Genomic DNA, 13,689 nt, shown 5'->3' with positions numbered 1-13,689 from the left:
GTGGGTGCACGTTTACAAGAGTTTCTTTGGGCTGTCCACCTGAGGGTGAAATTGCTGAGCTGTAGGGGCTGTGTAACCGTTGGGGGTCCCCAACACCTCTCGCACATTCCGTGATTCTCCGGAAGGATTCATAGGACTCAGCAGAGATGGAAGAGATGGAAGTTTGATCGCAGGGGCGCAGAGGGGGAGGAAGGCCGGGGGGAGTCTGGAGGATCCCATGGCCGGCTTCTGAAGCCGCCTTCCTCCCTCCCCTGAGGGGCCCGAGCACACTCTCCCCACCAGGAACACTGCAGCTGCTCGGGCGAAGTGTTCCTGCTCGGGGAGCCCCTCAGAGCCTCAGCACCCAGGGCGTTACTGGGCTCTGTCGTGTAAGCGCCCCCGCCTGGCGTGAGCCCCAATTTCCGACTCAGAAGGAGAGCACGTGCCCATTGCTCGTGCCCATTGTCCTTGACTTTATATGTGGGACGCCTACCACAGCATGGTGTGCCACGCGGTGCCATGTCCACACCTGGCATCTGAGCCAGTGAACCCCAGGCCGCCAAAGCGAAAAGTGCGCACTTAACCAATGTGCCACCAGGCCGACCCCTGTCCATGATTTCTTGTCTGTCACCACATAAGTGCTCCCCTCCCCCCCCGTGCCCACCCCGCTTCCTCTGGTAACCACTGAACTGTTTTCTTTGTCCATGTGCTTGTTCAAATTCCACACGTGAGTGAAGTCATCTGGTGTTTGTCTTTCTCAGTCTGGCTTATTTCGCTCAGCATAATTCCCTCCAGGTCTGTCCAAGTTGTTGCAAATGGGAAGGTTTTTTTCTTTTTCATGGCTGAGTAGTATTCATTGTATGTCCACCACATCTTCTGTATCCACTCATCGGTCGATGGGCACTTGGGTTGCTTCCGTGTCTTGGCTACTGGGAATAGTTCTGGAATGAACACAGGGGTGCATGTGTTACTTTGGATTGTTGATTTCACGATGTTTGGGTAGACACCCAGTAGTGGGATAGCTGGGTCGTATGGTAGCTCTATGTTTAGTGTTTTGAGGAATCTCTGTACTATTTTCCATAGTGGCTGCACCAGTTTGCACTCCCACCAGCAGTGTATGAGGGTTCCCTTCTCTCCACACCCTCTCCAACATTTGTTATTGTTAGTCTTAGTGACTATAGCCATTTTAACAGGCATAAGGTGGCATCTTAGTGTGGTTTTGATTTGCATTTCCCTGATGATTAGTCATGTTGAACATCTTTTCATGTGTTTGTGTTTTTGGCCGCTTTTGCAATCAGGTTGGTTGGTGGGTATTGTTGGGTCTTAAGAGTTCTTTGTGTATTTTGGATAACAGTCCTTTATCAGCTGTGTTTTTTGCAAACGTTTTCTCCCAATCTGTGGTTTGTCTTTTCATTCTCTTAACAGTGACTTTCCCAGAGCAAAAATTTTTAACTTTAGTGATGTCCAGCTTATCAATTTTTACTTCCATAGATTGTGCCTTTGGTGTGTGTATCTGTGAAATCATTGCCAAACCCAAGGTCATCTAGATTTTCTCCTATGTTATCTTCTAGGAGTTTTGCATTTTACATTTATATCTGTTGTCCATTTTGAGTCACTTTTTGTGAAGCGTGTAAGATTTGTGTCTAGATTCATCTTTTTGCATATGAACATCCACTTGTTTCAGCACCATTTGTTGAAAAGACTATTTTTTTCTCCATTGTATTGCCTTTGCTCCTTTGTCGAGATCAGTGGACTGTATTTATGTGGGTCTCTTTCTTAGCTCCGCATTCTGTTCCATTGATCTATTTGTCCGTTCTTTTCCTAATGCCACGCTGTCCTGATCACTGTAGCTTTATAATGAGTCTGGGGTCGGGTAGTGTCAGTCCCCCATCTGTGTTCTTCTTCACTGTTTGCTGACTGTTCTGGGTCGTTTGCCTCTCCAAATAAACTTTAGGATCAGTTTGTTGATATCGACAAAATCACTTGCTGGAATTTTGATTGGGATTGCGCTGAATCTATAGATCAAGTTGGGAAGAACGCAAACGTGGAATGTCTTTCCAGTGGCTTAGTTCTTCTTTGATTCCTTTTCGTCAGAGTTTTGTTGTTTTCCTCATATAGATCTTGTACATATTGTTTTAGATTTATACCTAAGTATTTCATTTTGGGGTTGCTAATGTAAATGATATGTGTTTTTAATTTCAAATTCCACTTGTTATTTGGTGACAGATAGTTGTATGTCATGCTTCCCTATCAGTATACCTTTTATTTTCTTTTCTCGCTTTCCAGTATGATGTTGAAATGGAGTAGTGAGAGGGGACATTCGTGCATTGTACTTGGTCTTGGTGGGAAAGCTTCTAGTTTCTCACTGTGAAGTGTGGTGGTAGCTGTAGGTTTTTTGTAGATGTTCTTTATCAAGTTGAGGAAGTTCCCCTCCATTCCTAGTTTTCTGAGAGTTTTTATCATGAATGGGTGTTGGACTTTGTCAAATGCTTTTTCTGCATCTATTAATATGATCACGGCATTTTTCTTTTTTAGTCTGTTGATATGAAGATTTATAATAATTGATTTTATAGTGCGGAGCCAACCTTGCGTACTTTTGATAAATCCCACTTGATCATGGTATATAATTTTTTTTATACTGTTGTGCATTCAATTTGCTAATATTTTGTTAAGGATTTTTGCATTGTGTTCATGAGAGATATGGTCTATAGTTTCCTTTTCTTGTAATGTCTTTGTGTGGTTTTGCTATTAGGATAATGTTTTCCTCCTCATGGAATGAATTAGGAAGTATTCTGTCTTCCCCTGTCTTCTGAAAGAGACTGACATGATTTCTTAAATGTTTGGTAGAATTCACCAGTGAACCCATCGGGCCTGGTGCTTTCTATTTTGGAAGGTTATTCATTATTTATTCAATCCCTTTAATAGATACGGGCTTATTAGATCATCTGTATTACCTTGTGTGAGTTTTGGCAGCTTATGTGTTTCAAAGAAGTGGTCCATTAATCTAGGTTATCACATTTTGGGGCATAGAGTTGTTTGCAGTATTCCTTTATTATCCTTTTAATTTCCGTGGGATCTGTAGAGATAGCCCCTCTTTCATTTCTCATCTAGTATTTGTGTCCTCTTTTTTCAATTTTATTGATCTTTTTGAAGAAACAGCTTTTGGTTTTGTTGATTTTCTCTATTGATTTGTGTTTTGTACTTTAATTTTTATTGTTGTTTTCCATCTGCTGACTTTGGAGTTATTTGTTCTTTTTCTAGTTTCCTAAGGTAGAAACTTACATAATTGATTTTAAATCTTCTTTTCTGTAGTGTATGCATTCAATGCTATAAATTTCCGCTAAGCACTGCTTTTGCTGCATCCCACAGTTTTTTGGGGGGTAGGGGAGAAGATCTGCCCTGAGCTAACATCTGCCACCAATCCTCCTCTTTTTGCTGAGGAAGACTGGCCCTGAGCTAACATCCGTGCCCATCTTCCTTTACTTTATATGTGGGAAGCCTGCCACAGCGTGGCTTGACAAGCAGTGCATAGGTCCACACCCGGGATGTGAACCTGTGAACCTCGGGCCACTGAAGCACAACGTGTGAACTTACCCGCTGCACCACCAGGCTGGCCTCTGCATCCCACAATTTTGATAAGTTGTGTTTTCATTTTGATTTATTCAAAATATTTTTAAATTTTTCTTGAGATGTCTTTTTTGACCCATGTGTTATTTAGAAGTGTGTTGTTTAATCTCCACGTATTTTGGGATTTTCCAGTTATCTTTCTGTTATTGATTTCTAGTTTAATTCCACTGTGATCTGATGGCAGACACTGTATGATTTCTGTTCTTTTAAATGTGTTCAGCTGTGTTTTATAGCCTACCTTGTGGTCTGTCTTGGTGAATATTCCATGTGAGCTTGAGAAGAATGTGTATTCTTCCTGTCGTTGGATGAAGTAGTATATAGATATCAATTATAGTCAGTTGGTTGATGGTGTTTTTGAGTTCAACTATGTCCTTATTGATTTTCTGCCTGCTGGTTCTGTCCATTTCTGATAGAGGGGTGTGGAAGTCTCCAACTATGACAGTGGACTCATCTATTTCTCCCGTATATCAGTTTTTACCTCATGTAGTATCATCTTTAAAAAAAGAACGGATAAACAATGCATGTGTGTCTTCCTGCTGAAGAACAAGTTCCACTGGGCAGGGGCCTGTCGACCCGCTCAGTGCAGCAACCCCTGGGCCCAGCACAGGACTCGGCAGGAGACAGTGGCCAAGCACCCTCTGCTTCATTCATCCATTCACTGCTGTTGGTGACGGTCTGCTCGTGTGTGTGCGTCAGGGACCCCACGAACACCCTATCCTCTCCCAGCCGTGGATGACCACACTGTGTGCACTCCTGCCCTGCCCCGTGGCAGCCCAGCTGCATGGCTCGTCCTCCCCAAGCCCCTGCTGACTCTCTGACCACGGCAGTTGGAGCTCCTGAGCACGCCGAGCCTCTGAACCTGCCATTTACGAGCCTGGTATCTGTCTCCGTCTGGGCCCTCATGTGAGCAGTGCAGCTCCTGGGAAATGCTGCGTCTTCACGGGCCAGGGCTGCGCACAGCGCCTTTGAAGTCAAGGCCTGGATTGATACACGACTGCACGGCATGTGATCCGAGAAACTTTGTAACGTGTGTGGATGTTCCGTTTCTTTTCCTTTAGGTCTTGTTGGACGAAGCAAAGGATTTGCTTTCTGACTGGCTGGATTCCACACACGGCAGTGAGGTGACTGACAATTCCATTTTCTCCAAACTGCCCAAGTTCTGGGAAGAGGAATTCCACAAAGACATGGAATCCCTGAACGTGAGTGCCGCCGATTTTCTTGTCCTTGCTCTCGGGCCGCGGCCCCTACTTACCCAAAGGCCTTGTGTGACCCAGACCGTCTTCGTTTTGCAAGGGGCACGAGGGGCTTCTTGGCTTACGTTTGGAACTGCTGGTTTCCTGGAGAAGGGAAGAACCCAGGACCTTCTCTTGTGATCGCAGGTTCTCCCTCCAGACGTCTTAACACGGGTTAGTGAGTACGTGCCAGAGATCGTGAACTTTGTCCAGAAGATCGTGGACAACGGTTACGGGTGAGCTCAAGGCCCTCCTCGGGGCTGCATGACATCCCGGGGAGGGTTTTCCAGGGAGAACAGCTGTCCGTCTCTGAGTCAGGATCTGGCAGCAGGAAAGCTTGTGCTTGTGGTGGTGCTCGGGGTGCTAGTGCCCCAGGGCTGCTGTCACAGAGTGCCACACACCGGGCGGCTTAGACAGCGCAGAGGTGTTTGCTCACGGCTCCACAGGCCGGAACTCCGAGCTGCAGGTGTCGGCAGGGCTGGTTCCTCCGAGGGCCCTGAGGGCAGGGTCTGTGCAGACCCTTCTCCTTGGCTCGCAGCCGGCTGCACCTCCCTGCCTCTGCAGCGTTTGTCACTGTGCACACGTGTCTCCTTTCGTGTCCTGATCTCTTCTTAGATGCACACCAGTCATACTGGATGAGGGCCCACCCTGGCGGCCTCGTTTTCGCTTGATTACCTCTGTAAAGACGCTCTTTCCGAATACATTCACGTTCTGAGGTACTGGGGGTTAGGACGGCAGCATATGAATCCTGGGGACACAGGTGAAGCCGTAACCTCGCCGTAGCAGCAGCCTGTTCGCACTCACCCCCACGGCAGGCCTCCTTGCTCTCTGCCGCTTAGCTCTCAGCTTCCCGGTTGCTTTGTAGGAGGACTCCCTAGTTTCCCTTGGTATCGGCTGCCATTCCTACAGGTATTGAGCTGTGCAGAAAGCACCTCTTGGGGCGGGGCAGGCAGGAAGAGCAGCATGGTGTTGGCTGCACCTCAGCCTGCCTCACAGCCCCTACAGCTCTACGGCTCAGGGCCCTGCCCAGGACCAGGGGCATCCCCGCCCAGGGGTTCACCAGCCCTTCTACTATGATGCTCACAGTTGGGAACCTTCAGCCACGAGGGCCCCAAAGCAGCAGGCTGGTGAGCATGGACGCTCTCAGGTCTATGGAGGTGTCAGCCCCCCGTGCAGGCCCTTGGAGAGAGCTTGTCCTTGTGTCACATCCGCAGCCTGGGTTGGTTTTGTCCTGTGTTCTATCGCCTGGCTGATTCCACCACACATCACTCCTGGTCACAGGGGCTGCCCCTGCCCAGGTTTACCGTTCTAGCACTATCTGACTGCATGAGACACTTGGCAAGTCTCTGAAGTTGGCATTTTCAAAAATAGCCAACAAACAGAAGAGCAGAGGGACCGGGTTTCTGTCTGCAGCACTCGCTCCTGTGTGCTGTGCCCCTGCTCCGGGACAGCTGCTTCCCCACCTCGGTGGGGACGAGGCCCGCAGGAGCAGCATGCGCTGAGCCGAGTGAGGCGTGGAGACCCCTGGCACGGTCCCACAGCAGCACGGGCTCTCGAGCAGTGACAGTGCCTCCGCTCTCCGCCACTTAACACGAGATCGTGTGCCAGGCTGGAATAATCGGGAGTGCTTCTGGGAGGCAGAGAGCCATGGCTGGGCTGTGCAGGTGGGTAGAAAGTAGACAGAGGTGAGGGCACGTCACACAGATTGTAGTGTCACCAAGGCAAGGGGCAGGATGCAAAGCAGAGGGTCTGTGTGGGTGACACGCTGACCTGGGAGTGAGGAGTTTGCTTGTGCATTGCGAAGTGTCTTTGTCACGTCCCCGCTCAGCCTACGCAGCGGCCGTGGTTTCGAGGAGCCGCATCACGGAGCTGCAGGAGCAGAGTCTGCACAGCCCACAGCCTGTGTGGCGCTCGGGAGTTCCAGGTTGTCACCCTGTGCAGCGGCTCTGGCTGCTGTTTGGGTTTGTCACACTTTCCCGCAATTCCTTTTCTGTTTTCCAGCTATGCTTCAAATGGGTCCGTGTACTTTGACACGGTGAAGTTTGCTTCTAGTGAGAAACACTCCTACGGGAAGCTGGTGCCCGAGGCTGTTGGGGATCAGAGAGCCCTGCAGGAAGGGGAAGGTAAACAGCGTTGGGGGCGGGGGCTGCGGCCTCGCAGATGCCACTGCCGGCACCTCGATGCACCGGGGACTGCGTGTTTTCACCTGACGGGATTGGAGGGTTTTCTATACTGAGCCTGTGACATGGTATTTTTTAAGAAACAAAGAAGTGAGCGTATAAGATGCTGTCTATTTTAAAAAGTACAGCACACCTTGGGGCCTTGATCCACAGCGCTGGCATTTGTCTATTTATCGGCATCCAGAGCCCCTGAGGGTCAGGGTGGGTTGTAGGACGCTGTGTGTGAGTGAGTGTGTTGGAAAACCCAGAGCTGGTGTGTTAAGAACATGCAGATGATGACCTGCTGAACGAGAGGGCACGAGCCACCCACACAGGGTCGACAGGTGGCTCCCTGGGCGTCCCAGCTCCCGCTCTGCTGGGGAAGTGAAAACCCCAGGGTCATTTTGACTGAACCGCAGTTTCAGTACTTTCAAACAAAGGAAGCGGGGTCACAGGCTTATCACCACAGATCTGGGAGGCGGGGGAAGGGCAGTCCTCTGTCCGGGTTGAAGCCTGCAGGAGACAGAGAGCAGGGTAGCAGGCACCTGTTTCATGCAGGGTGGTTGGGGCGGAGGGCACTCACTTTTCTCAGGCTCCACTCTGAGTGGTCGTTTTCAAAGGTGCCCCAGGAGAAGCAGAGGGAGCTCGAGGCGGGCCTCCTGCCCTCGGTCCTTCTCTGAACGTCCAGGCTCGGTATGTGAGGGGCCATCATGCTGGGAAGTGCCAGCCAGTGACTCACAGTGGCTATTTCCTCATCACAGCAAGTGACACATATATGACGACAGCCCCCCTGCCCATCTCGACCCCAGTATTTTAAACATAGACGTAAGGCTTTTTCTGGACTCGGCTGAGTTACGTTTGTCCTTCATCAGTGCTTTCTCCGTTCTTACTCCCTAAGTCAGTCTGCCAGCGAAGCACAGAGCCAGCAGGCCCACAGGGCAGGGCTGCTCTCGTCCGGCGGGATACACACGGGATTTATCCGCCAGTGTTTCTGGAAGGCAGTTTGGCCATAAACGCATTCATACTTTTGATCAAATAATTTCACCTTTAGGGCTCTGTTCTAAATAAATATCAGAACCTGAAACAAAACAAGACAGCACAGAAACACGGAGAAAAGATGGACTGAGTTAGTCTAACACCTTTGATATCAGACCCAATGGCATTTAAAGCTAAAGGTTGGTCAGAGGAAAGGAGGTGACTGCATGATGCTGAAGCACCCCGTCTCCCAAGAGGCCCAGTCGTGGACTTGTGTGGACCGGACCGCACGACCTCCACAACCCTGAAGACTGGGAAGTGGACACAGCCACGTTTGTGAGGAGAAGTTCAACGCACTTCCCAGAAACTGACAGACGAGGCGGGCCAAGATGAGCAAGGGTGCGAAAGGATTGAAATACATGGTTCATGGCCCTAGTCCCGCAGACCAGAACTTCACACCCAGGAATTAAAGAGCATCTGCTCCTTTAAGTGCGTGGGGCCATCCACCAGGCTGCAGCGAGAGTCATGCCTCGTGGAGATCGAGGTCTCTGCCACGATGCAGGGAATTGCATATCAGCATTAAAGGACATTTAAAATGTACCAGCCTATTTAAATTCCTACTCCTCGGTAACTTGGAGGGAAAGAAAACCACAGTGGAAATTACAGAATGTTTGAAACTGAACAGCAGCAGGAGTGCCGCAGAGCAAAACGTGGAGACCCCAGCTAATAGGCCCATTAAAGGGAATTTGTGTTTTCAAATGTAGTTATTAAAAAACAAAGGTTGAAAGTAAGTGAGGCAAGTGGTCGGTCAAAAAGCTAGGAAAGGACCAACAGTAAACTGAAAGGAGGAAATAAAGAAAAGCGGAGATGAATGAAATGGAACTAATGCGGAAAGTCGGCAGCTGGTTCCTCACAAAGGTTAACAACAGAAAAACTTCCAGCAAGACTGATTAATAGAAAAAGAAGATCTAAAAATATATTAGGGCAGAACTGAACATAACTGTAGATATTACAGAGAGTTTGAAAAACTTGCACTTCATGACATGTGGATGCCGGGGAAGGAGCGAGGCGTGAGAGCAGCGACCGGGAGCCAGGGCAGAGGGACGGCTCCAGCGGCCGCACCCAGCCAGACGCTCCAAGGGTGGTGAGGGCCGCCCTCCCACGTGATGAATCTTGCCATCTGACCCCATCCGGGTACTTCTTTTTAAATATCACTTGTTCTTGGACCTTTTGTCTCCCACACTGACTTTAGAATGAGTTTGGCTTCCCGGGCCCAGAGGAGTAGAGTCCAACAGCAAATAGAAGGGGCAGAGAGGGGCGTGCCTGCCCTTTCGGGATGTTTCCCCTTCTGCCTACTGCAGTGGTCGCACTTGGCCACATGACCCTTCACTGCAGCCAGGAAGCCTGGGAAGTGTCTGCTTCCACCTGAGGCTTGAGACTCGGGCAGGGAGGGGCCGTAGTGGGGATCTGAGCCGGCCCGGGCAGCCTGCTGGCTCCACCAAGGAGGACAGGGCAGCAGAGGCCGACAGCTTGCAGACCCCCAGGGGCGCATGGCGGGAGAGCCACATCGGGGAAGGCACCCAGTAGAGACGGTTCACAGAGGGCAGAGAGGGAAAGTGAAAAACTCTCCTGATGCGGGTGCAGGGTCGTGTTGCAGTTGCTTCTGGAGAGGACAATGAGAAATGACACCAGGTGGGAGAGCAAAACGGACTGTGTGATTTATTTCTCTCACTTAAAAAATCTGGAGCAGATAAGAAGTACAGTCATGTGATGCATAACGACCTTTCAGTCAGTGACAGACCACATATACGACAGCGGTCCCCTGAGATTAGTACTGTCCAGCCTGGGTATGTCGTAGGCTGTACCATCTGGGTTTGAGTAAGTCACTCTGTGACGTTCACATAACAACAAAGTCTCCTAACGACGCATCTCAGAACCTGTCTCTGTTTAGCCCCGCGTGACTGTGTTGCCAGATAATGACATTCCTTGGAGAGTTGGGGGAGAGGGTGCTCGTGTTGCAAGACAGCATCACCTTTTGTCCATTACACAGTTTCTCAAAATAAAATTTTAAAAGTCAGACACATTCATGCATAACTATGTTTATAATAAGGAAAAATTAAAAACCGAAATATACACTTAGCTGTCAAAGGGTGCCATCTCAGATTATGTTTTGGGAGCATTGCTAGTGACGTGGTAAGCTGCTCACAGACAGTGAGAAAAGAGATAAACTAGAATGGAGTTTGTCCCGTTTGCTGGATGTGTCTGTGTTCTGCTTGCATAGTTAAAAAAACACAGACCTGCAAATCAATACACCAAAATGTTAACAGTAATTATCCCAACATCTGTGATTATGGCATTTCTCTCCTGGCTCTTTTTTTGTATTTTCCAAATATTCTACCTTTAGCACCTGTTTTATAATCATCAAGTTTGTGCGTTAGGGTATCTTCAGCAGCACTTTCCCTCTCGACCGTGTTCTCAGGGTAGCTTAGGTGTATTGTCTGATTTGTTGCTTAAAAACGGGCATTTATCAAGGTCATGCTGGGTTTGCAACCCTGGACACCAGAGTGAGTCTGTTTTTCCTGTTCTGGAGTTTTCCACGAGGGGGCGACAGCTCGCAGGAACAGGCAGCATTTAGACCAGGCACCAGGAAAGGGGCCTGGCGAGACCCTCCAGGCGCTCCCGCGGGCCGAGGCCCTTGCTGTGCCCTCCTTCGCCCGGCCTTCACCCGATCCCTCAGGGGGTTCTCCGCCTGAAGGTTGGACTGACGGGCAGGTTTTCATTTTCACAGCAGCTAATGTGTCCCTGCATGTGGTCTAGAGAAATCTCCCGTGGTGGCCGTGTCGTCCTCTTCTGGGGAACAGTCATTTCCCGTCGCTCCTGCCAGACGTAGACTGGCTCGCCCGTGCCCCGGGCCCAGCAGTGACTCTCTCCATCTGCTTTCTGGGGGGCCTTGTCCAGGAAACGGCACTTGCCCCGGGAGGAGCCATACTCCCTCTTGCCCTTGGCTTTCAGAGATCATTCTGTGGCCTTCTGCTCCTCACTTCCCTTTGTGAACACAGAGGAACAGTGGTGTCCCGATTTTCCACTCCAGGCCCAAGAGGCCACGCGCAGCAGGCTTAGCTCGTCTTCATACCTCCCCAAACCCCAGCCAAGAGTTGTGCAGGCTGTTAATACGAGAATCCACTGTAACCGACCAGAACTCGCCTCGCATCGTGGACCAGAGCGCCATTGCTGATCCTGACGCGGGGGCCGAGAGTGTGAGGAGCTGGGCGGGAGACGGCAGGTGCGGGTTCAGGCCCATGGGTAACGGGCCTCAGACATGCTCTCCAGTGGGTGACTTCTGAGCTGATAAATAGGGTTTGTAACTCTAGATACTGGGGCAGCATCAAATCTGGTCATAACAAACTCGGAGGAGTGCTTGACCCAGCTAATAAAGTTAATAAACAGAAGTAGTCAGAATTGACCAGCAGACATCAAAAATGGCCCTGGAGTGAGACGACCCACCCATCAGGCAGCGCCAACTGACCCGCTTCCCTTGTGTCCGCAGGCGACCTGAGCATCTCAGCAGACCGCTTGAGTGAGAAGCGGTCCCCCAACGACTTCGCCCTGTGGAAAGCCTCCAAGCCAGGGGAGCCGTCCTGGCCGTGCCCGTGGGGAAAGGTGAGCATCCACAGAGGTGCAGGGTGGGGCCAGGGCACGGGCACGCCAGAGCACCTCGCTGCTGCAGCGTACGACTGCCCCATCCTGGGGACCCAGACGCCACAGAGCCTCACAAGACCCTGGACGCATCACATCTTGTCTGCAGCTGGGGCTGCGGGTGGATTGGACCTCCTCGGAGGTCCCTGTGTCCTGATGGCTATAGGGGAGGAAGTCGTTTCCTCTACTCTCTGGTCCTTCTGGCTGGGCTACGAATTAAATTCACAGGAGACAGAACAGCAGGAGAAATTGAAACAAAGCTTTATAACATGTATACATGAGAGACACTCAGGAAAACTGAGCATCTCACCCAAATGGCAGAAGCTCCCATCTTAAACACCATCTTCAGCTACAGACAAAGGAGGATGTTGGGGGTCTCTGACTCTGCATATTACAAGCCCCTGGGGACAAGTCTGCCCTCTAACATCCCCTGTGACCACAGTCCCAACGGCCCAGAGCCACGGGAAGAGGGTGTTGGCATCTGTGTCTGGTCGATTGCTGGGAGTTCTGGAAGTAACACAGGCCTCAGCACAGCTTGGCTGCCACGAAGCTTGCTGTGAACTGTACAGAATAGATTCCCCTTGGTTTTTCACGTGTGGAGCTTACTACCTGTCCCGGTAAAGCTCAGAGGTTTTGAAGGTCATGAACATTGGAGCGAATAAAGGCCTGGGCACAGAGGCCGGGCCAGTCGGTCACTGCTCATTTGGATTTCTAGGGGCGGCCAGGATGGCACATCGAATGCTCCGCCATGGCAGGCACCCTCCTGGGAGCCTCAATGGATATTCACGGAGGGGGCTTCGACCTCCGGTTCCCCCACCACGACAATGAGCTGGCGCAGTCGGAGGTAGGCGGGGCTGTGGTCACCGTTTCAGACAGGTGGGCTGGCATTCCACTGTGATGGTGGAGAGAAAGACAGGCGGCTGGCATTCCCACCGTGCACATGAAGGAAGTCAGGGGGCTGTCGGCGAGGTGCTTCCTGAATGGGGCCTGACTTCCACATCAGGGTTTTGTCAGTGGAATTTGAATCCTATTTTTTCAGCCTGATTTCCCACATTAACAGCCATTAATTGGCAACAGACAGGCCTGGATTGGAACCAGTTATGACCCCCTGGCTCGTTGACCCGGGGCAGTCACCCTAGGAAAGGCAGCACCTTCTTCTGCATGTGTGATGTGAGCAGAGGAGACCCCAGGGCTCACACAGCAGCCGTTGCCCTCCCTGTGAGCAGGGGTGCCTGGTAACTCGGCGCTGTCGCCCTCCTTCCATCTCTCTCCACGCAGGCCTACTTTGAAAATGACTGCTGGGTCAGGTACTTCCTTCACACGGGTCACCTGACAATTGCAGGCTGCAAAATGTCAAAATCGCTCAAAAACTTCATCACCATTAAAGACGCTCTGAAGAAGCATTCAGGTAAACATTGACCTCTCCCAAACACCCAGGTGTTTCTTTCCTTGGATGGGCGGTGACCGTGGCTCCTCGGGAGAACAGTGGGACCTCTGTGCTGTTCTCTTCCAGCTCGGCAGCTGCGCCTGGCCTTCCTGATGCACTCCTGGAAGGACACGCTGGATTATTCTAGCAATACCATGGAGTCGGCACTTCAGTATGAGAAGTTCATGAACGTGAGTCCCCACCTTCTCCTCGGAGGTGGCTGGAGGGGCCACTGCCAGCCCCGTGGGTACCTCTGGTCAACTCTGCTGGGATGTGTTAGCCGCTTCCCGTATCTTCTGATAGAGAACAGGATATGGCAAAAGCAACCAAATGCTGGTGGGGAAACTAGCTCGGTGCCCCCTCCTGAGACGTCTGCCGGCTCACTAGGGTCTGGGGTCCGCACGCGTCTTGTCTGCGTGTGCATGTTTCTTTCCGGCTGGTCCTATCCGCTTACCAGCATCTCTAAGGCCGGAACTGGACCTTGTTCTGTCTCGAAGGAGTGCCTTTCGCTTCCTTGCCCAGCACTTGTGTGGTGTAGTGCGTTGTCGTTCTTCAGACTCCACCTGAAGTGGAAGCACATTAGTAGAACAGCTCT

At 50.8% G+C, this 13,689-nt stretch overlaps 1 protein-coding gene across 6 annotated transcripts in view; it reads left to right on the top strand.

Annotated features, from left to right (window-relative positions):
• The window catches only part of CARS1 (cysteinyl-tRNA synthetase 1), a 46,581-nt gene that overhangs the window by 17,028 nt on the left and 15,864 nt on the right, over window positions 1-13,689 (top strand). For all 6 annotated transcript variants that reach the window (XR_011495236.1, XM_044749998.2, XM_044750002.2 and 3 more), the window contains 7 exons: window positions 4,665-4,805; window positions 4,986-5,074; window positions 6,840-6,961; window positions 11,520-11,632; window positions 12,384-12,512; window positions 12,947-13,076; window positions 13,182-13,285. Coding sequence is in view for 5 of the 6 variants with exons in the window: in XM_044749998.2 (XP_044605933.1) it covers window positions 4,665-4,805; window positions 4,986-5,074; window positions 6,840-6,961; window positions 11,520-11,632; window positions 12,384-12,512; window positions 12,947-13,076; window positions 13,182-13,285 (828 nt within the window). In the remaining variant the exon portion in view is untranslated. The remainder of the gene's footprint in view (window positions 1-4,664; window positions 4,806-4,985; window positions 5,075-6,839; window positions 6,962-11,519; window positions 11,633-12,383; window positions 12,513-12,946; window positions 13,077-13,181; window positions 13,286-13,689) is intronic.

This window comes from Equus asinus, chromosome 17 (genome assembly GCF_041296235.1).
Source record: "Equus asinus isolate D_3611 breed Donkey chromosome 17, EquAss-T2T_v2, whole genome shotgun sequence".
NCBI classification, from domain to species: Eukaryota; Metazoa; Chordata; class Mammalia; order Perissodactyla; family Equidae; genus Equus; species Equus asinus.
The sequence above is the reverse complement of the archived record's forward strand: the minus strand, read 5'-3'. Positions and strand labels throughout refer to the sequence as shown.